The sequence below is a fragment of the Dendrobates tinctorius genome, unplaced genomic scaffold, assembly GCF_039654945.1.
Source record: "Dendrobates tinctorius isolate UK_male_01 unplaced genomic scaffold, ASM3965494v1 ptg000070l, whole genome shotgun sequence".
NCBI lineage: Eukaryota > Metazoa > Chordata > Amphibia > Anura > Dendrobatidae > Dendrobates > Dendrobates tinctorius.
Window position 1 is genome coordinate 22421535 of NW_027361738.1, and position 24414 is coordinate 22445948.

Consider the following 24414-nt stretch of genomic DNA (forward strand, 5'->3'; position numbering starts at 1 on the left):
CAATGGAAGAAATTAGTGACTGACATAATCCCTTACGAGAACATATTGTATAAAAACAGAAAATGTCCCCAGAAGTTCCATAAGATTTGGGAAAGGTGGTATGATTCCCCTTTGACACACTTGGCTCCTATTGCTATGGTCTCTTCGAGGTTGAGATATAATCCCTGATGTATATTACTTCTAGACCATGCAAGTTTTGATTTGTGTGAATTTTAGAATAAGTGTCTTTTATAACATGACCTGGTATGAGCTCACAGCTCCTAAAATAGATCCTGTAAGCTAGAAAATGCAATGAATGGTATAATGTATTGTGTAGAATACTGTGTTGTATTTGTTCTGTTTGTTTCTTATTATTGAAATATATCATAGTTATGTCACTATGAATGATTCTGACTTTATACTGTAATGTTTTATGTTTGATTATACTATGTTGTGGAATCCTTCAATAAAAAGAGTAAAAAAAACAACAAAAAACAATTTTACCAAAAGAACCACAAATCACCTTCACAAAGAGTAAAATGGGAAAAAGCATGCTAGCTCCAAGTAAGTTAAAGGAAAAAAATGAAAAAATCAGTGCTGATCTATTGGTTTATAAAGGGAAGGGGGAGTCTCTAAATGCTTAAAAAAAAAATGCTGCTGCTGCAGAATTATAAATCATGGAGCTAAAGAAATTAAGTCTAATAGTACAGGAGAAAAACATAGGATCTCACAAAACTTAACATGCAATTCTGATCACGTGATTTACATGTTAACCTGTGTCTGTGGTCTGCAATATGTGGGTCGTACCACCCAGACCCTGAGAGCACGCATGAATGGCCACAGGCATGATGTAAAAAATGGTTTTTTTAAAACAAAGTCTTTCTAGTAGTGTTGAGCATTCCGATACCGCAAGTATCGGGTATCGGCCGATACTTGCTGTATCGGAATTCCGATACCGACTTCCGATATTTTTTCAATATCGGAATTCGGCATCGGAATCGGAAGTTCAGTTGATTGACGGCCTGACGTCATCATGATGCGCGGTGTGTGCGCATCATGATGCGCCGTCATTTCGGGCCTTCCGGGGGTCTCTGCCGGCCTGCCGGGGGGCTGTGCCGGCCTGCCGGGGGGCTGTGTGGACTGCCCGGGGTCTGTACCGGCCTGCCGGGGGGCTGTGCCGGCCTGCCGGTGGTCTGTGCACCCTGTGGGGGTCTGTACCGGCCTGCCGGGGGGCTGTGCCGGCCTGCCGGGGGGCTGTGCTGATGTCCGGGGGTCTGTGCAAGCATCGTCCGATGGGACTACAAGTCCCATCGGGCGATGCCTGCTACCATGACAGTGATTGACACATTAGCCAATGATGGGACAGTAGTAGTCCCATCATCCGGCTAATGTGTTAAATGTTAAAAAAAAAAAAAAAAAAAATACTACATACATACTACATGCATGCTACATACATACTACATGCATGCTACATACATACTACATATATACTACATACATACTACATACATGCTACATACATACTGCATGCTACATACATACTACATACATACTACATGCATGCTACATACATACTACATATATACTACATACATACTACATGCATGCTACATACATACTACATATATACTACATGCATGCTACATACATACTACATGCTACATACATACTACATATATACTACATACATACTACATACATGCTACATACATACTGCATGCTACATACATGCTACATACATACTACATACATACTACATACATACTACATGCATGCTACATACATACTACATGCATGCTACATACATACTACATATATACTACATACATACTACATACATGCTACATACATACTGCATGCTACATACATACTACATACATACTACATGCATGCTACATACATACTACATATATACTACATACATACTACATGCATGCTACATACATACTACATATATACTACATGCATGCTACATACATACTACATGCTACATACATACTACATATATACTACATACATACTACATACATGCTACATACATACTGCATGCTACATACATGCTACATACATACTACATACATACTACATACATACTACATGCATGCTACATACATACTACATGCATGCTACATACATACTACATGCATGCTACATACATACCACATACATACTACATGCTACATACATACCACATATATACTACATACATACAATACATTCATACAATACATACATAGACATACAGTACATATAACATAGAGTAACATACTTACCAATACTTGTCACATTGTTCCCCGAAGCCATTGTCTTTTCCGGGATAAATATTAACATAACAAACCACAAAAATACTCACCCACGATCCGAAGCAGTCCACGAGTGTGTCCCACGACGATCTTGGGTAGAGAACTGCAGCATCAGATGATGCTGCCGTTCTCTACGGGCTGCAGGAATCCAATGACGGAAGGTAGGTATCCTTCCGCACTGTATTCCTCCGCCACTTAAAAAAAAAAAGTCCCTAGTCTCACTTTATGCCATTGCTGTGTGGGAATTTCCCACACAGCAATGGCATAAAGTGAGACTAGGGACTTTTTTTTTTTTAAGTGGCGGAGGAATACAGTGCGGAAGGATACCTACCTTCCATCATTGGATTCCTGCAGCCCGTAGAGAACGGCAGCATCATCTGATGCTGCAGTTCTCTACCCAAGATCGTCGTGGGACACACTCGTGGACTGCTTCGGATCGTGGGTGAGTATTTTTGTGGTTTGTTATGTTAATATTTATCCCGGAAAAGACAATGGCTTCGGGGAACAATGTGACAAGTATTGGTAAGTATGTTACTCTATGTTATATGTACTGTATGTCTATGTATGTATTGTATGAATGTATTGTATGTATGTAGTATATATGTGGTATGTATGTAGCATGTAGTATGTATGTGGTATGTATGTAGCATGCATGTAGTATGTATGTAGCATGCATGTAGTATGTATGTAGTATGTATGTAGTATGTATGTAGTATATATGTAGTATGTAGTATATATGTAGTATGTATGTAGCATGTAGTATGTAGCATGCATGTAGTATATATGTAGTATGTATGTAGCATGTAGTATGTATGTAGCATGCATGTAGTATATATGTAGTATGTATGTAGCATGTAGTATGTATGTAGCATGCATGTAGTATATATGTAGTATGTAGCATGTAGTATGTATGTAGCATGCATGTAGTATGTATGTAGCATGCATGTAGTATATATGTAGTATGTATGTAGCATGTAGTATGTATGTAGCATGCATGTAGTATATATGTAGTATGTAGCATGTAGTATGTATGTAGCATGCATGTAGTATGTAGCATGTAGTATGTATGTAGCATGCATGTAGTATATATGTGTTATGTATGTAGCATGTAGCATGCATGTAGCATGCATGTAGTATGTATGTAGTATATATGTGGTATGTATGTAGCATGCATGTAGTATATATGTAGTATGTATGTTGCATGTAGTATTTATGTAGTATGAATGTAGCATGTATGTAGTATGTAGTATGAATGTAGCATGTATGTAGTATGCATGTTGTATGTATGTAGCATGTAATTTTTTTTTTTTTTTTTTTTTTTAAATTTAACACATTAGCAGGATGATGGGACTACTACTGTCCCATCATTGGCTAATGTGTCAATCACTGTCATGGTAGCAGGCATCGCCCGATGGGACTTGTAGTCCCATCGGACGATGCCTGCACAGACCCCCAGAGCCTGCACAGCCCCCCGGCAGGCCGGCACAGCCCCCCGGCAGGCCGGCACAGCCCCCCGGAGCCTGCACAGCCCCCCGGCAGGCCGGCACAGCCCCCCGGCAGGCCGGCACAGCCCCCCGGCAGGCCGGCACAGCCCCCCAGAGCCTGCACAGACCACCGGAGCCTGCACAGACCCCCTGGCAGGCCGGCACAGCCCCCCGAAAGGCCCGTACAGACCCCAGAGAGGCTGTACAAGGGCAGGAAAGGGTTTTTCTTATTCCGATACCGGAAGTCCCATAGACTTGAATGGGACTTCCGGTATCGGAATCGGCGATACCGATACTTTTTTTAAAGATCGGCCGATACCATCCGATACGATACTTTGAAGTATCGGACGGTATCGCTCAACTCTACTTTCTAGACATAAAGTGCTGAAGCACAATAAAAACTTTGACCACTTAGATAAAAAAGAACCTAGACATGTTTGGTGTCTGACCCATATAATAATATTGGCTGGTCAGTTTTAGCATTTACTGAACCTAGCAAAAAAGCCAAACAAAAAGTGTGGGATTGCACTTTTTTGCAATTTCACTGCACTTGGAATTTTTTTCCCATTTTCTAGTACACCACATGGTAAAACCAATGGTGTTGTTCAAAAGTACAACTCGACCCGCAAAAAAGAAGCCCTTACATGGCCATATTGATGGAAAAATAAAAAAGTTGTGGCTCTGGGAAGAAGGGGAGTGAAAAACGAAAACACCAAACTGAAAAAAGCTCCAGGTGTTAAGAGGTTAAGGTCCCCATGGCTAACATCTTGATACTAAGATTCTGAGGAAACCATAAGTTTCTCTGAATACTGCAGTGGTAAGATATTATACTATGTAGAACAATGAATGAAAAATACAGTTACTTTTTTCTCTGACATTTTTTATCACACGATTTTAACTGGATACAAATAAAAGTTTTATATTTTATGGAAGCGCTGGATCTACTACTAACTTTGCATTGCCTTTACCAATCTAAATGTCTGCTCACTATGCAAAAAACAAGTCTTCATAAAGGTGTATTGACAAGTTATTATGGGTCTTTTTTTAAATTCACAAATTTCTGTAACCTTTTCTCCCCTTCAAGACCGCCAATATGTATATATACTGACCTGAGATATAAGAGAATATATCCCCATAAAGGTGACAATCCAGCAGCTGTTGGCTGTCCACTATATCTGACAACTTGCTGTTTCACAAATGATTTGTGTTGGCACCGTCCATATCTGTTTAACCCCTTAGTTGCTGCTGTCAAAAGTGACTACATCAAATAAATGGTTAAAAGATTGTGGGGGCTTGCATTTTAATCTAATTGACACACCGAGATCATGATTCTGTGATCCTGATGTTTGCCATAGCAGTTCATGGCCAAATAGCGGCCTTAGAGTCTCCCGGCTATAGCGGTCAGTTCAGAAGTTAGCGACATTTAGGTGGTAAACAAATACTTTTTCATTCCGGCTATACCACTTTGCATTAATTCCTGAAAATCACCTGAAGGGTTAATAAACTACCTGACAGAAGTTTTCAATATGTCAGGGGGTGCTGTTTATAAAATAGTATCACATTTGGGGTTTTCCAATATATAGGACCCCTAAAGTCACTTCAAACCTGGATAGGTCCCTCAAAAAAATAAATTTTGTAAATTTCCTTGAAAAAATGAAAAATTGCTGCTACATTTTTAAACCTCCTAAAAGGCTAACAAAATAAATGACAGTTTTAAAAATGGTGCTGAGGTAAAGCAGACATGTGGGAAATGTTATTTATTCATGTTTTTCTGTGGTATGACTATCTGGGTTAAAGGGATAATCATTCAAAGTTTGAAAACTGCAATTTTTTTTACGTATTTGTCAAGTTTCTGATATTTTTATAAATAAATACAAAACATATCAACCTAAATTTACTATTACCATAAATTATAATGTGCCACAAAAAACAATCTCAAAATCACTGGGATTTGTTGAAGCATTCCAGAGTTATGACCACATAAAGTGACATTGGTCAGAATTTAAAAAATTGGCCCGGTCACAAAGGGGTTAAATAAAAGAAAATACAAATTAAGTATAATTTTTCCATAGAATATTTATTTATCAAGCTTTGCTTATATAGCTCTATCATATTTCACAGCGCTTTACAGACATTATCATCGCTGTCCGCAATGGAGCTCACAATCTAAATTCCCTATCAATATGTCTTTTAAGTGTGGGAGGAAACTGGAGAAAGTCCACACAAACTCCTTGGATTTGAACCCAGGACCCCAGCAATGCAAGGCTGCAGTGCTACCCACCGAACCATCGTGCTGCCCCATACAGTGTTTTTCCGTGAATATTAAGCATATGTCTCTAAGGGGAAATTATTTGATAGGTACCAAGTAGAGATGAATGAATTGATTTGAGACAGACTGAATTTTTCTCAAAATTTACAAATAAATTCAAATTAATCAAAAGTAATTTTTTTTTGTGGTTCGCTCTTGCTGGTTGCCATTTTGCTGTATTACAGGGGGCCAAGGAAAGGTTTGACAGAAATAAAAATGTTCTACTCATTCTCCTCCCTCCTCTCCATAACTGTCCTCCAATCGAATCTTCTTTCTCCCGTGTTATGTCTTTTTCTTACTTCTAACTTTCTTCTGGATAGGTTTTATATTCACTAGGCCTTAAGCCATCACAAGGGGTGCAACACAAGTAATGATGTGCATCGTGCTCCTGGTAGCGATGTGGGGCATAATGAATGGAAAACCCAACTGGAAGGAAGTTCGAAAAAGGTGGGGTAGAAGACAGAAGATAGTAGAGCCTTCAGAGGACTGGTCTTAGGACAGATAAGGGGAAAGCTGAAGACAGGTGAGTATAAGATTGTTTTAACCACTTCTTGGTTGATTACATTCACATTGAGCTAATGTAATGCAAATTTAATTTTCTCCCTGAAATGAGTGAATTTGGCCCAGTCAAATTTTGGGTGATTTGCTCAATTCTAGTCCCAAGGAATTCTGATGAACTTCAGCCAGTAACAATGTGTTTAGCCAACAAATGTATGGACACTTTAAATAATTATTAGATAATTGTTAATTTATTACTATTTTTACAAAAATGGCATAGCAGTATTACATATTTTTAATGAAGGGAAAACAAACAACACATTTTTTTTAAATAAGTTGTTTAATGTTCTCAATTTACCTCCAGCAATCTTAAACTCAGCCATCTACTGTGGTTCAAGTTAAATGTGTACTTTGTTTATAGGTACAATGCCAATTTAATTACTGCAAAAAGTTTTGGAATAAAGAAGGAAGCCAGTATAAACATGTCAATTGGATTTTCAAAACTTATCGTGTCTGGATTCTTTGCTCTGTCATTTTGGTATGGAGAAAAACTGACTGTGGAGGAGCCTGAAAATTACAAAGTTCATAATGTGTTAACTGTAAGTATGTGTGCTCTTGTAGATTATAATTAATATTTTATTGCCATTATTATCACAATTCTATTCAAATACCATTTTTAATGGTTAGGATGGAGCTTTAAAAGGGTTAGCAATTTATTTCAACAAATACTTTGGGGACATGATTTTGTTTTATTACTAATTCATAATTATTACAGGTTCTAATTGTTAACTTATTAGTACAGCATTCTTCACAGACTGCCAGACATGTCCATCAACCTCTTCCTATTGAAAAAGAGTTTTCACTTGTGAATTCAAAGATCGATATAGTATAGATAGATAGATTAAGAAATGGGAGCAGCACTCCAAAATAGTACAAGTTACTGGACCGTATTGACCCATGTGGCTAATTATAAAAAAATACAAGTAGCACTCCAAAATAGTACAAATTACAGAAATTTGTTGGTCCATGTGACTAATTTAATAAAAAACAACAGCACTTCAATATGGTGTAAATTAATGAACTTTATTGGTCTATTTGGCAAAATACAAAAAAATGGAAGCAGCACTCCAAGATCAGCCAATAAAGTTCAGTAATTTGTACTATTTTGGGGTATTGCTCCTATTTTTTTTTATATTATATTGCCAGCTGGTCCAATAAAGTCCAGTAATTTATACTATTTTGGAAGGTTGGTTCCATTTTTTTAAACTCCAATCATTTGCACTGTTTGGAGTACTACTTCCATGTTACTATTTATAATTCAGGTTGTGCTCTTGAATGGGAAGCCTTGCACTCCCAATTGCTTTTCGGATATATACAGGTGCATCTCACAAAATTAGAATATCATCAAAAAGTTAATTTATTTCAGTTCTTAAATACAAAAAGTGAAATTCATACATTATATAGAGTCATTACAGAGTGATCTATTTCAAGTGTTTATTTCTGTTAATGTTGATGATTATGGCTTACAGCCAATGAAAACTCAAACATCATTATCTCAGTAAAATAGAATACTTTATAACACCAGCTTGAAAACATAGAATCATAGAATCGTAGAGTTGGAAGGGACCTCCTGGGCTATCTGGTTCAACCCCCTCCTCAAAGCAGGATTCGCTAAATCATCCCAGACAGATGTCTGTCCAGCCTCTGTTTGAAGACTTCTATTGAAGGAGAACTCACCACCTCTCGTGGCAGCCTGTTCCACTCATTGATCACTCTAACTGTCAAAAAGTTTTTTCTAATATCTAATCTGTGTCTCCTCCCATTCAGTTTCATCCCATTGCTTCTAGTCTTTCCTTGTGCAAATGAGAATAAAGATGATCCTTCTACAATGTGACAGCCCTTTAGATATTTGTAGACAGCTATTAAGTCTCCTCTCAGTCTTCTCTTTTGCAAGCTAAACATTCCCAAATCATGCAACCTTTCCTCATAAGACAGGGTTTGCAGACCTGTAACCATTCTGGTCGCTCTTTTCTGAACTTGCTCCAGTTTGTTGATGTCTTTTTTAAAATGTGGCACCCAAAACTGGACACAGTATTCCAGATGAGGTCTGACCAAAGAGGAGTAGAGGGCAATAATGACTTCATGTGATCTAGACTGTATGCTTCTGTTAATACATCCTAGAATTGCATTTGCCTTTTTTGCTGCTGCATCACACTGTTGAGTCATATTCAGTCTGTGATCTATTAGTATACCCAAGTCTTTTTCACATGTGCTGTTGGTTAGCCCTATTCCTCCCATTCTGTATATGCTTTTTTCATTTTTATTGCCCAGATGTAGTACTTTGCATTTTTCCCTGTTAAAAACCATTCTGTTAGATGCTGCCCACCGCACCAGTTTATTTATATCTTTTTGAATCCTCTCACTTTCTTCTTTAGTATTAGCTTTCCCTTGTGTCATCTGCAAATTTAATCAGTTTACCCTCAATTCCTTCATCTAAATTGTTGATAAGATGTTGAACAATACAGGACCCAGGACAGAGCCCTGTGGTACCCCACTTGAGACATTCTTCCAACTAGATGTGCAGCCATTTATGACCACTCTTTGGGTCCGATCACTAAGCCAGTTATGAATCCACCTAACAGTTGCCTTGTCCATTCCATACTTAGTTATTTTTTCAAAAAGGATTGTGTGAGGTACTTTGTCAACTGCTTTGCTGAAGTCAAGTTATACTATATCTACAGCATTTCCCTGATCCACCCAATCAGTGATTCTGTCATAGAAGGAAATTAAGTTTTAAAATCCAAAATGTTGGCCTACTGAAATGTATGTCCAGTAAATGCACTCAATATTTGGTCGGGGCTCCATTGGCATCAATTACTGAATTAGTGTGGTGTGGCATGGAGGTTATCAACCTGTGGGACTGCTGAGGTGTTATGGAAGCCCAGGTTGCTTTGATAGCAGCCTTCAGCTCGTCTGCATTGTTGGGTCTGGGGTCTCTCATTTTCCTCTTTACAATACCCCATAGATTCTCTATGGAATTAAGATCAGGCAAGTTTGCTGGTCAATCAAGCACAGTGATAGTGTTGTTTTTAAACCAGGTATTGTATTAGTAGTTTTGGCAGTGTGGACAGGTCCTGCTGGAGAATGAAATTTCCTTCTCCAAAAAGCTTGTCGGCAGAGAGAAGCATGAAGTGCTCTATAATTACTTGGTAGATGGCTGCACTGACTTTGGGCTTCATAAAATACACTGTACCTATAGCAGGAGATGACATAGGTCCCCAAATCATCACTGATTTTGCCAACTTCATACTAGACCTTATGCAGCTTTGATTGTGTGCCTCTTCACTTTTCCTCCAGATTCTGGGACCTTGGTGGCCAAAAAGTTCAATTTTGGTCTCATGATACCACATGGCCTTCCTCCATACATTTGGAGATTCTCCCGTGTGTTTTGGCAAGCTCAAAATGAGCCTTATTATTTTTGTGTGTAAAGAAAGACTTTTCTTATGGCCACTCTTCCATAACGGCCATATCATATGGATTGTACAACTTATTGTGGTCATATGTACAGATACTTCAGTCTTTGCTTGGGAACTCTGCAGATTCTTCAGTGTTTCCTTTGGTTTATGTGCTGCCTCTCTGATTAATGCCCTCCTTGCCAAGGCTGAAAGTTTTTATGGCCAGCCCTCACTTGTCAGGTTTGTTCAACCAAGTTCTTTCCACTTGATGATAATGGATTTGATGGTGCTCTGGGGGATCATCAGAGATTAAGTTATCTTTTTATAACCCCGCCCTGACTAGTATGTTTCATCAACTTTGTTCTTGAGTATTTATTTGGAGATCTCCTTGGACTTCATTGTTTTGTTTGGTTAGTGGTGCCTCTTTCTTAATGATGTTGCGACCTCTGTGGCCTTTCAGAAAAAATGTGAATTTATTGACAGACCATGTGACACTTAGATTGCACACAGGTGGCCTTCCTTTCACTAAGCATGTGATTTATGAAATTAATTGCTTGCACCAAAAACTTGTAGTGGCTTAATAGCAAAAGGGGTGAATACATATCCACATGCCAATTTTTAGTTATTTTAACCCTTAATTTTTGCCTAGATTTTTCTCACTTCACTTTACCAACTTCGTTTATTTAGGGTTGATGCATCACACACAAATTTCATTGCAAAAATATTTAAATACAGTTTGTTATGTAAAAAATTAGGTAAAAAGTCAAGGGGGGATACTTTTGCAAGCCTTTGTATACCTTTGCATTTGAGTAAGTTATGAGAGAAAGAAAAATAGTTTTATGTTGCATTAGTTTGTTCAAATACAAAGATGGAAGAATTTATTTAATGTACTGTAACTAAAGATGACCAGATGCAATAAGGCAAACATCTGGCCAAATCCAATGACTTCATCAGGACTGGCTAACTGTTTAAGTTGTATGTGTTGTTTATTTATTTGGCCTCTATCAGGGAAAATAAAATCGGGCATGTTGAATTTCACTATGCCCAAGATGAATAGCTTTTAGTTTCAAAACTGATAACTATTTAATGTGTTTGGTCATCATAGTTTCATCTATCTTTTCTTACTGTTCTGTATATTTTAGCATATGTATATGACAGCTATGACAAATATTATTTACATAGATTTTTACTTGATATTTATCATTAACACTATATAATTTTGTTTTGAAGATATTCTTTTCAATTTTTATTGCTTCATTCACTTCGGGACTGTCATTACCATACATAAATAGTATTAACATTGCAAGAGGAGCAGCCTTTGAGATATACAAAATTATAAACCAGGTAATAAATGTCTGTAAAAGCATGTATGAGATATTAATTATGGTGATATAGATATTTGGAAGGTAATACCAAATTAGTTATCCAAATAATGATACAAAAAACTCCCCCACTTATAGTTCTTATATTTCCTCTAGTCTTCCCCCTTGATAAATCTGTTGTTAGGGTTTGCGGATAGCACTAAATAAAATATAGAAATAAAGTGCAATCGCAACCTGGGGTCCATCGGACAGAGATGTAACCTGCTGCTATTGTGAACAATGACGGAACAAAACAGCGAGCGCTCACCTAAAACACACTGGGTTAACGCCACACAGTGTGATCGGAACACTGAGTACCAAGCTCCGTTACTTCACAGAGAGGTACTGCATCAAGTATGCGAAGTACTACACCCTGTTAACGTCACAGGGAAGTTAGCACGAGGATTAAGCTGGCTCTGCAACTAAACTGTGCTAAGTGCACACACGAATGAAGCAGATGCTGAGCCAAGAGAAAGAGCTCTTGTTACTATATATGATACCCATGTCGCCTTCACAAAAAAGTTTAGCATAGGGGTTGCGCTTGCTCTGTATCTGAACTGTGCTAACCGCACACATGAACGAAACAGATGCTAAGCCAGGCGGAAAGTTCCCCAGTCCTGATACTACAGAACCTGTACCTGACCAGTACACTAAACATGTAGCAGGCTAGAGACTCAGGTGTTGAGCCATGGGTTCGAAACTGCATAAACATGCAATCTGCCTGCCACACATGTATAGTCTCAGAGCATAGACGGACGCAAGCAAAGATGCAGACGGAGTGATAGAGTAACCAACCACTCACACCAAAACCAAATTACACTACCGTGCCCGTGTGCACCGCTGAGAGCCTTTTATACGCTAGGCTCCACCCCAAACACACATGCTCAGTGAGACATGACATCACATACACCTCACCAGAGTAGCTAATGTCCGACCACCAAAGAGAAGACAACACATCATGGACAAGCTCAGTAAGGTGATCTCTGGACTTAGACTCCAGAGAGAAAAGCTGCACCTGAATATCACTGGTTACCCTAGACTTGGCTGGAGAGCCGGCAGTAACCAAACATATACCACAAGTCTGAGCATGATGCTGGGACCGACGTCTGTGCTGAGCCGCAATCACAGCAACCGGACCTGAATGAGGGACCATAGTACCAGATAATGCTTGGGATCTATATCGCGCAGTGGGAGTATTCCCATCGATTAACATCTGTTTTTCAGAAGTCACCAATATTTCATAGGAAGCATGAAAGAGACATTTTTTTTTCCAACTGCACTGAGAGACCAGGTTAAAGCTGCTGCCTATAGACATCTGTGAAATCTGTAAGGTGGTTAAACCTTGCTTACCCACTGGTGTGTTACATTATCCTTTATTTGTTCTCCATGGGTATGATTTGTTTCCCCCTTGCTTTAGTTGTGTTTGACAGGCCCTGCAAACAAAGTCAACACCGAACACTTACAACAGTCTTGGTTATCATGAATTGCAACTACATAGACACATGCTTGTCCACCACAGGTCCATATAGCAGAGTTATGTATATGCTAACTACTCAGGAGACATCCTCTGCATAGACCTGCTCGCAGCACATCCTCATGGGATGGAAATGTTTCAGATTTTGCATATAGAATATCAAAAGGAGCAATAAAGCAAGGACAATTTTTGTCAAAAAATGACACAGAAAAATCTCACCAAAAAATAATATAAATATACAGTAATAGGTGGAATTAAAACATAACTTTTAATCTGTTCAATAAAAAGCCTAATATGTGTGTGTCACCCAATTGAAACAACACATAAAATGCCAATTTAATTAGTGAAGGGTCTCTAAAAAGAAGGGAAAACCCACCTTGGCACACTATAGAGGATATAAATTATCACCCAAATAATCGTTAGAATAGGTAATAATATGTCTCCAGGATACAGCAATTGAAAAATCACAATTGACCATATATATCCCATAACCCAGAATGCACATATTAACATGAAGGTGAGAAATAAACAAGGAACAATCTCACCACCGAAATGGAGCAGAGTCGGGAGTCTTCAGAGATCCTGTATGTAGACATGGTTCCCTGGTAAATAACAATGGGAAGACAATACCCTGTCAGTCCCTATGGGGCTTGCAGTCATCTATCCCCCAAACTCCCACCTTGACAAGAGTCTTATTGAGCGCTCAAGGAAGGAAAGACGCTAACCACCTGGTAGCAGCAACTAATTCCAAGAAAAACTCTGGAAGTTTATTGCACATACATGGTTTTATCATTTCGTACAGAAAGGAGTGGTTAGTCAATTAACATAAGTCTTGTGTTTCAATGCTATTGGCTATTTGAGTAAATGAACATATATGGCAGTGTCCAACATGAGGGTGATTTAGCAATATATAATTTACTGTCCATTGTCTTGCAAACTCAGCAAACAAGAAACATCAGTTTGGAACATCTGTTGTTACTTCCTCTTCTCGATATCTGGGAAAGTACCAAGGAGCTAATCTGGCTTGCACTACTCTGGGTCATGAGTTAGTTAGGCCATTCTGAACAGTTGATTATAGGTCACATATTAGAGATGTTAGCTGTGATTATATATACATATCTATGTATACATGTGTATATCAGTATATAAGGATATATGCAAGTGAGATCTATATGAAATGTATATATTTCCATCACAATATGATGCAGCCACAGTAACCCCAACATAGTATAATTTCTCCCACAGCATGATGCTTCTAAAGTGCCCCCAAACAGTATGATGGTCCCATGGTTCCAATATATATATAACATAGTATCCACACAGCCCCCACACACAGTATGAGTGCTCCCACACACAATATGATGCCCCAACAGATCATCCAGCCCCCCCACAATGTACAAGGATCCCCACATACATTATGATGTCCCCTACAGCCCTAACATGTAGTATGAGGGCCCCCATAACACTCTACATAGTATGAGGGCTTCCACACACATAATAGAGGGAGAGAACACTTGTCTGCTTGTCCAGGGGTGTGTGCACAGTTGAATGAATCAGAGTCCTCTAGCACTGATACTGGTGCTGATTCTGAACCATCATACTAACAGCCCTTGTATGTGCTAAATGTGTACTTTGCCATTTGTATCAGATACATTGTGCATTTACTCTAGGGAGGGACAGTTGGACGAGCAGGGAGAGTAGCAGAATACAGTTTTTAGGCAGGGATTAGAGTTTGCAGTCCATTGCCAAATATACACTCACTGGCCACTTTATTAGGTACACCTGTCCAACTGTGTGTTAAGACTTAATTTCTAATCAGCCAATCACATGGCGGCAACTCAGTGCATTTAGGCATGTAGACATGGTCAAGACAATCTCCTGCAGTTCAAACCGAGCATCAGTATGGGGAAGAAAGGTGATTTGAGTGCCTTTGAACGTGGCATGATTGTTGGTGCCAGAAGGGCTGGTCTGAGAATTTCAGAAACTGCTGATCTACTGGGATTTTCACGCACAACCATCTCTAGGGTTTACAGAGAATGGTCCGAAAAAGAAAAAAAATCCAGTGAGCGGCAGTTCTGTGGCCGGAAATGCCATGTTGATGCCAGAGGTCAGAGGAGAATGGGCAGACTGGTTCGAGCTGATAGAAAGGCAACAGTGACTCAAATTGCCACCCGTTACAACCAAGGTAGGCAGAAGAGCATCTCTGAACGCACAGTGCGTCGAACTTTGAGGCAGATGGGCTACAGCAGCAGAAGACCACACTGGGTACCACTCCTCTCAGCTAAGAACAGGAAACTGAGGCTACAATTTGCACAAGCTCATCGAAATTGGACAGTAGAAGATTGGAAAAACGTTGCCTGGTCTGATGAGTCTCGATTTCTGCTGCGACATTCGGATGGTAGGGTCAGAATTTGGCGTAAACAACATGAAAGCATGGATCCATCCTGCCTTGTATCAACGGTTCAGGCTGGTGGTGGTGGTGTCATGGTGTGGGGAATTTTTTCTGGGCACTCTTTGGGCCCCTTGGTACCAATTGAGCATCGTTGCAACGCCACAGCCTACCTGAGTATTGTTGCTGACCATGTCCATCCCTTTATGACCACAATGTACCCAACATCTGATGGCTACTTTCAGCAGGATAATGCGCCATGTCATAAAGCTCGAATCATCTCAGATTGGTTTCTTGAACATGACAATGAGTTTACTGTACTCAAATGGCCTCCTCAGTCACCAGATCTCAATCCAATAGAGCATCTTTGGGATGTGGTGGAACGGGAGATTCGCATCAGGGATGTGCAGCCGACAAATCTGCGCCAACTGTGTGATGCCATCATGTCAATATGGTCCAAAATCTCTGAGGAATGCTTCCAACACCTTGTTGAATCTCTGCCACGAAGAATTGAGGCAGTTCTGAAGGCAAAAGGGGGTCCAACCCCTTACTAGCATGGTGTACCTAATAAAGTGGCCAGTGAGTGTATATCTGCTGCACATCAACACATTTACTATACTTTTATCCATAAAGAGGAATAAATACAGAGAACAAGTGTTTCAGGAGTTTAGCTAGAAAATTACAAATGTTTACAAACGCTATTAGAAATTTTGTCTTCTAAGAAAGGATACATATCTTTTTTTTCTACAGCCTCGCCACATTGACAGTGGATCTTCAGAGGGATACAAGCCTGGGAAATTGAAAGGAGATATTGAATTTAAAAATATTCATTTTACTTACCCTTCTCGTCCCGATGTACAGGTATGTTTTGTACCTTTGTAACCCCTTTACAACCCCCAAGGATGTGTACTCTGGCGATGAGCTCACAACTTTTCCGGCACATGTCAGCTGACTTCATCAGCTGACTTGTGCCCCAACAGCCAAGAGTAGAATTGTGATCCAACATGCTAAATGCTGCTGTCAAGTTTAAAATTTAACATGCTGGCGCCGGAAGCATGTCATAAGCCCATCGGCGCCCATGTCACATGACCGCAGGCTGGTCTCTGCAGTATGTCCTTGTCACTGAACTGCTATGAGCGCTACCCTGAATCAGATGATCGCAGCTCCTAGTCTCCCATGAAGACTATTGAAGGCAGTGAAAAGTTAAAAAAAGTTTTTAAAAAAGAAAAAAATATAAAAGTTCAAATCACCCCCTTTTTACCCCATTCAAAATAAAACAATTAAAAAATAATAAAAAATACACATATTTGATATTGCCACATTCAGTATCGCCCAATCTATCAATATATAAAAATAATTAATCCGATCAGTAAACAACGTAGCGAGGAAAAAAATAAAACCACCATTTGGAATTATGTTTTTTGGTCACTGCAGCATTGCAATAAAATGCACTAATGGGTGATCAAAAGATTGTATCTATACCAAAATTGTGTCAATAAAATTACCATCTTGGCGTGCAAAAAATAAGCTCTCACCCAGAGCTAGATCACGAAAAATGGAGACGATGTGGGACTCGGGAAAATGGCAAAAAAAATTTTTGCCAAATTTTGGATTTTTTTTTCACCACTTAAATAAAAAAGATCCTATACATGTTTGGTGTCTCCGAACTTGTAATAACCTGGAGAATCATAATGGCAGGTCAGTTTTAACATTTAGTGTACATGGTAAAGAAAAATAAAAAATGTGGCCAAAACCAATAGTGTTGTTAAAAATTACAACTCGTCCCGCAAGAAACAAGCCCTGACACGGCCATATTGATGGAACAATAAAAAAGTTTTGGCTCTGGGAAGAAGGGGAGCAAAAAACGAGAAAGCAAAAACGGAAAAACCTAAGGGGTAAAAGGGTTAACATACAATAGTTGCCAATAATTTCACATTTCCAGGGACGCTTTGTGCAAAAGAGGATGGGGTTTATGCAAATCCTCCTGAAAGTGAATAATCAAGGTTGAACTTGTGCAATCATGGGAGGAGTGTGGCCAAACCAACTACATAAATAAGCAATTATGTTTTTTAATCATTAAGAAATATAATTATCATTGCATGTTTATTTGTATTTATATTTGTAGGTTCTACTTGGTCTGAACTTGAAAGTACCGGCTGGCAAGACTATAGCTCTGGTAGGCACGAGTGGCTGTGGGAAAAGCACAGTTATGCAGTTACTACAGAGATTTTATGATCCCACAGAAGGCGAGGTAGGAATTCATTTATTAATAGTCAATTATTTTTTTTTTGTCTTGGTCTGCTGCTTGTAATGGTCAAACTGTGAAACTGCTGGGTTAATTAGCCACTAGGTTCAACAAAGGCACTTTGGCTATGTACTTGATGTTACTTCGAGATAGTCAAATTCATTTGAAGCAAATTCACTTGATTCGACCACTAGACACGATGTGGTCCAAATAAAGTTAGTCCAAATTGAAATTTCTATGAAAATACATTTATTCTGTAGACTCCAAGGCATAGTTAATAGAGGGATCAGAACATATTAAAAAAATAAATAAATGAAAGATTGAACTCACCTCTACTAGACCCAACCCTCACCTGTCCTGCTAACACAACGCTCCCTCCTTCACTTCCTCTGGTCAGAGTTTGCGTTTCATATTTAATTTTCCATAGAAGTATTGCATGGCTTATAAATCTCCTGATGTTGTCTTGGGACTCTCTGTAGATAAAAACTTTTCTTGTTAGTCCTGTTGTCAGTGGCCTCTTACCTAACAAAAAACACCCAGAAACATGTGTTAGAATTTGAAGCTAAACCAGACATTTCATTTTCAAAGTCATGTGGCAAGGCTTATTAAAGGGTCGACATTGACTTTTAGGATATTCAATAGGTGGAGATAGAGGTCAGGTACCATTCCTCTCTGAAGAGGCTATTTGCTTGATTGAATAAAGAATATATATTTGTTTTAATTGAATTAGTCTAATGGTATTAGAGAAACATAAATGTTAATAATTTCTTATTATTCTTAATTGTTAGGTTACATTGGATGGACATGATATACGTTCCCTCAATGTCAAATGGCTAAGAGAGAATATTGGTGTGGTAGGACAGGAACCTGTCTTGTTTGGGACAACCATTAGTGAAAATATTCGCTATGGTAGAGATGGAGTAACTGATGAGGAAATCGAGCAAGCAGCCAGAACAGCAAATGCCTACGACTTCATATCTAGACTTCCAGAAGTAATTTTGTTTTATATTAACACCTTGTTTGCTTAATATGTTTGATAATTTAAGTTATAGCTTTACTTTGTGCACAGTCATACTGCATACAATCAGCCATCTCTCTAGACATGAATGGTGGCATATAGCAGAATTAGTAAGCATCATTTTCTTATATGTTTATGACTTGCCTAATAATGATGGGCGAATCCCTGGTTGTTAGGGTTCGGTGGGTTAAAAACATTCAGTTTGGGTACCAGAACAGTACACAAACCCAGACTCCATTCACATGAATGGGGAACCCAAACATCCATTGTTTGCCATGCTGTCATCTGCATGCATGACAGCTCGGCAAATACTGTGTCTTATTGGCGGTAAGATAATTACTGCCGGTCAGAGATCTGTGGTTCCCTCCAGTCACAGTCATTGACTGATGGGACTACTACTCACATCAGCCTACACCTTCTGTCACTGATAACAGTTAGAGTAGGCACCAGCTGATGGGAGTATTCATCAGCCGGGGCCTGCACTATAAATACATTTTTTTTTACAAAATACAGGGTGCAACCCTCAGCTGTCAGCTTTACAATGGCTGGTTATCAAGAATAGAGGGGTCCACATGCCGTTTTTTTTTTAAATTTAAACAAAAAATTTAAAAAAACGGTGTGGGTCCTCCCCCATTTTTGACAACCAGCCAAGCTAAAGCAGACAGCTGGGGGATGGTGTTCTCAGGCTGGTAACAAGCCCTTGATATTGGCCCCCCAGCCTAAAAAATAGCAGCGCACAGCTGCCCCAGAAAAGGTGCATCTATTAGATGCGACAATTCTGGACCTTTGCCTAGCTTATTCCACTTGCCCTGTGCAGTTGATGTCACCTTTATCTATAAGATGCCTCTCCATTACTAATACTATATACTGTAAATCAACACACAACAAGAATAAAGTCCTTTATTTGAAATAAAAAGACACAGTTTTACTTTATTTAAAAATAACAAACAATTATACTGACCTTACACCCATTCCATCGAAGCCCTGGTCTACTATAAAAAAAATAAAAAACAACCATATCCCTTACCTGTCCACGTACTGTCTCATAACATAATCCATGTCTGTAATAACTGGTTTTCAACCTGGACGGTGCCAAGGTGCGACCGTCAAGGATGAAAACCATAGGAGAATGAGCTGCTGCGAGCGCAGCCTCAGTGACTAGCGGTGACATCATTGAGGTTTCTTCAGGTCACTGAGACTGTGTTCCCAACCGGTCCAATGAACTCCAGCGACCTCAGTGAGATCACTAACAAATTGAGAAAAAGTCTCACTGTGAAGCGTTGAGCTCAGTGAGCTCACCGAAGTTCACCGAATCCAAAAAGTAACACTGACTTCTTGGAGAAGTCCATGTTCAGGGTCTGTGCCCAAACAGTAGGGGTTCTGTATGGACCCCAAACTTTACTGTTCATTTTTGCCCATCTCTATCAAGGACCTGCAGCTTTTTTTTTGCAACCTAACTCTTATTCCTCTCTCAGTTAATTTCAGCATTAACAAAAATATCTTCAGAGGACTATACTCATTTGCATACTGGCAAAGTGTGCTAGCATCACAACACATACTGCATAGGAATAGCTTGCCACTCGATCACACCTTGTGGCTTCAGCCACGTACTTGTGTTTTAATTTGGGGTAGGGGCTCTTCACTTAGGTTAACAAATGTGGTCTCTTAAAAGAGATAACTCAGATTTCTCAAAAATTAGAAAATGGACTTTCTAAACATGTCAACCCCTTATAGAATATGCTCCAAATAATGCATGATGGTGACACGTGCATGTGCAGTACTACTCTAATCCCACCTGCAGCTGTAGCACCATCTCTGTCTTTTAAAAATGTTAACAAAATGGCAAAATGTCTAGAGATAATATATACTTTTTACTGTATTCTGTTTTTTGCACAGAAATTTAACACATTGGTGGGCGAGAGGGGAGCACAACTAAGTGGTGGTCAGAAACAGAGAATAGGAATAGCTCGTGCTCTAGTACAAAACCCAAAAATACTTCTCCTAGATGAAGCAACATCAGCACTGGACACACAGAGTGAAGCTTTAGTACAAGCTGCCTTGGATAAGGTGACATATTTTAAACACTTTGCAATGAATAATATTATACATTATGCTGTATTATTTTACTTTGATCTTTTATTTATGTTGATTCTTTGAGGCTAGAGCTGGTCGGACCATCATTATGATAGCACATCGATTGTCTACTATCAAGACAGCTGATATCATTGCCGGCATTCATGATGGGAGAGTGGTGGAACAAGGAACACACAGAGAGCTTATTAAAAAAAATGGTATCTACCATTCTCTTCTGATGCTTCAGGTAATGGATCTACAAAAAATGTATAGAAAACAACCTAATTCAAATGGAACAAAATAAAAAAAACATATCTAATTTTATTTCCATGCAACAATCCTTACAAATTCTGAATTGCTAAGGACATTATGGGAACATTTGTATATTGAATTATTGAAGTTGATGCTGGTCATTTTGTAACTAGACTGTGCCAGTGTCTGACTTCTCTATTTGTGTTTCAGTCATTGGGCATGGCAGAGTGACTATACGATGGCCGTACTTTACTTCTTGGACTTTTGGTTCTAGCCAGGCTTGAAGCTTGGTATTTATTTCCTTGCTAATTAGTATTGTTGGGTGGAATTGCTTCCTAATTACAGTTAGGTCCATATATATTTGGACAGAGACAACATTTTTCTAATTTTGGTCCTAGACATTACCACAATGAATTTTAAACAAAACAATTCAGATGCAGTTGAAGTTCAGACTTTCAGCTTACATTTGAGGGTATCCACATTAAAATTGGATGAAGGGTTTAGGCGTTTCAGCTCCTTAACATGTGCCACCCTGTTTTTAAAGGGACCAAAAGTAATTGGACAGGTTAAATAATTGTAAATAAAATGTTGATTTCTAGTACTTGGTTGAAAACCCTTTGTTGGCAATGACTGCCTGAAGTCTTGAACTCATGGACATCACCAGATGCTGTGTTTCCTCCTTTTTGATGCTCTGCCAGGCCTTCACTGCGGTGGTTTTCAGTTGCTGTTTGCTTGTGGGCCTTTCTGTCTGAAGTTTAGTCTTTAACAAGTGAAATGCATGCTCGATTGGGTTGAGATCAGGTGACTGACTTGGCCATTCAAGAATATTCAACTTCTTCGCTTTAATAATCTCCTGGGTTGCTTTGGCTTTATGTTTTGGGTCATTGTCCATCTGTAGTATGAAACGACGACAATCAGTTTGGCTGCACTTGGCTGGATCTGAGCACACAGTATGGCTCTGAATACCTCAGAATTCTTTTGGCTGCTTCTGTCCTGTGTCACATCATCAATAAACACTAGTGAACCAGTGCTACTGGCAGCCATGCATGCCCAAGCCATCACACTGCTTCCGCCGTGTTTTACAAATGATGTGGTATGCTTGGGATCATGAGCTGTACCATGCCTTCGCCATACTTTTCTCTTTCCATCATTCTGGTAGAGGTTGATCTTGGTTTCGTCTGTCCAAAGAATGTTCTTCCAGAACTGTGCTGGCTTTTTTAGATGTTTTTTAGCAAAGTCCAGTCTAGCCTTTTGATTCTTGATGCTTATGAGTGGCTTGCACCATGCAGTGAACTCTCTGTAATTATTTTCATGCAGTCTTCTCTTTATGGTAGATCTGGATATTGAGACGCCTACCTCCTGGAGAGTGTTGTTCACTTGGTTGGCTGTTGTGAAGGGGTTTCTCTTCACCATGGAGATTATTCGGCAATCATCCACCACTGTTGTCTTCCATGGGCACCAAGGTCTTTTTGCATTGATGAGTTCACCAGTGCTTTCTTTCTTTCTCAGGATGTACCAAACTATAGATTTTGCCACTCCTAATGTTGTAGCAATTTCTCGGATGGGTTTTTTCTGTTTTTGCAGCTTAAGGATGGCTTGTTTCACCTGCATGGAGAGCTCCTTTGACTGCATGTTTCCTTCAGAGCAAAACCTTCCAAATGCAAGCACCACACCTCAAATCAACTTCAGGTCTTTTATCTGCTTAATTGAGAATGACATAACGAAGGGATTGCCCACACCTGTCCATGAAATAGCCTTGGAGTCAATTGTCCAATTACTTTTGGTTCCTTTAAAAACAGGGTGGCACATGTTAAGGAGCTGAAACTCCTAAACCCTTCATCCAATTTTAATGTGGATACCCTCAAATGAAAGCTGAAAGTCTGAACTTCAACTGCATCTGAATTCTTTTGTTTAAAATTCATTGTGGTAATGTCTAGAACCAAAATTAGAAAAATGTTGTCTCTGTCCAAATATATATGGACCTAACTGTAAAAACTCCTGTGAGTCAATTTCCAGAGCCAAAGAGGCCATATTCACATGTTGAGTATTTGGTTAGTATTTTACATCAGTATTTGTGCTTGAATAATTTTTATTACATTTTTAAATATTTACAAGTATAGGCAGGGGAAGGAAAAGAGTTACATAAGTATTTGTAAGTCAAAATCAGGAGTGAAACAATCAGAAGAAAAGTTTATTAGGCCTTTTTCAGACGTCTCTGTCTCTAGTATGTGTGGTAACAGTTTTCACATGTACCGGAGACACTTACACGCATAGACCTATTCAAGTGAATGTGTCTGTGCACATGTCCATATTTTAACAGCAACATAGGTTGCAAAACGGCCCGCACACGTGCACATGAATGACACACATGGATATCATCTGTGTGACACATACCTGTGCCAGAGAAGCAGCGGCAATTAGTGCGAACAGGGGACAATGATGAGAGTTATATTCAACTGATAACAGAGACAGCAGGTGGCAGCTGATTGGACTATTACTCCCATGAGTCGCCGCTAAGGCCTCTTTCACACTTCAGTTTTTTCCCGTCAGTTATAATCCGCCAATTTTTAAAAAAAACGGATCCGCCAAAAAAGGGGCGGATCCATTTTTTCCCCCATAGACGTACATTATTGGCGGATCTTGACTGACGGTCGTCCGTCACCCCCGATTTTTGACGGATCCGCCAATATTTTTCTGGCTCCCGGGCGGATGAGACGGACACTGGAATGTTTTTTCTTCTTGACGGTCCGCTATTTTCATATGCGCATGCCCGGAAGCTTTGCTCCGGGATCATTTTTAACCCAGTAGTGCTGTTCAGGGATCGTAAAATACATTCTCTCTCTCTCCTTTTTTCCGGGCACGGGTTCCTTTAAAATTCAACCTTCGCCGGATCCGTCAAAACAACGTCCGGTGACACACGTTGCTGTCAATCCGCCGATGGATCCGTTTTCCGCCATTTTCGCGGATTAAAACTGATCTGTAAAACGGAAATGTGAAACAGGCCTAAAGATATTGAGAACAGAAGCGGCTGATAGGAGTATTCATCAGCGGCACCTGTGCTATAAATAAATAAATTAATTAATTTAAAAAAAAAAAGCATGGAATTTCTATAGAGAGCAAAGCAAAACTGCAACCCTCAGCTGTCAGCTTCAGCAAGGCTGTTTATCAAGAATAGAGGGCTCCCCGCGCTGTTTTTTTTAAATTATTTAAATGAATTTTAAAAAACTGCATGGGGTCCCCCCCTTTTTTTTCCATCTGACCTTATTAAAGCTGACAGCGTGAGACTGGTATTCTCAGGATGGTAATGGGCCATGGGTATTGACTAAAAATACTGTATCAGCCCACAGCTGCCCAGAAAAGGCACATCTATTAGATGCACCAATTCTAGTGCTTTGCCCGTCTCTTTCCACTTGCCCTGTAGTGGTGGCATGTGAGGTAAAATTTGTGGGGTTGATGTCACCTTTGCATTGTCTGGTGACATCAAGCCCTTGGGTTAGTAATGGCGAGGCATCTATAAGACATCTATGGTAAATAAAGACACAGCAAGTATAAAGTCCTTTATTTAAAATAAAACA

General features: G+C 39.4%; 1 protein-coding gene across 4 annotated transcripts in view; it reads left to right on the top strand.

Moving 5' to 3' along the window:
* LOC141095454 (ATP-dependent translocase ABCB1-like) overlaps positions 1–24414 on the top strand; it is a 485663-nt gene that overhangs the window by 257773 nt on the left and 203476 nt on the right. For 2 of the 4 annotated variants that reach the window (XM_073581458.1, XM_073581460.1), the window contains 7 exons: positions 6994–7171; positions 11258–11371; positions 16002–16112; positions 17377–17502; positions 18285–18488; positions 20411–20581; positions 20673–20834. In XM_073581458.1, coding sequence (XP_073437559.1) covers positions 6994–7171; positions 11258–11371; positions 16002–16112; positions 17377–17502; positions 18285–18488; positions 20411–20581; positions 20673–20834 — 1066 coding nt within the window. Of the gene's footprint in view, positions 1–6374; positions 6598–6993; positions 7172–11257; positions 11372–16001; positions 16113–17376; positions 17503–18284; positions 18489–20410; positions 20582–20672; positions 20835–24414 lie in introns of those variants that run through there. The other 2 variants (XM_073581461.1, XM_073581459.1) reach the window with 2 other exon arrangements.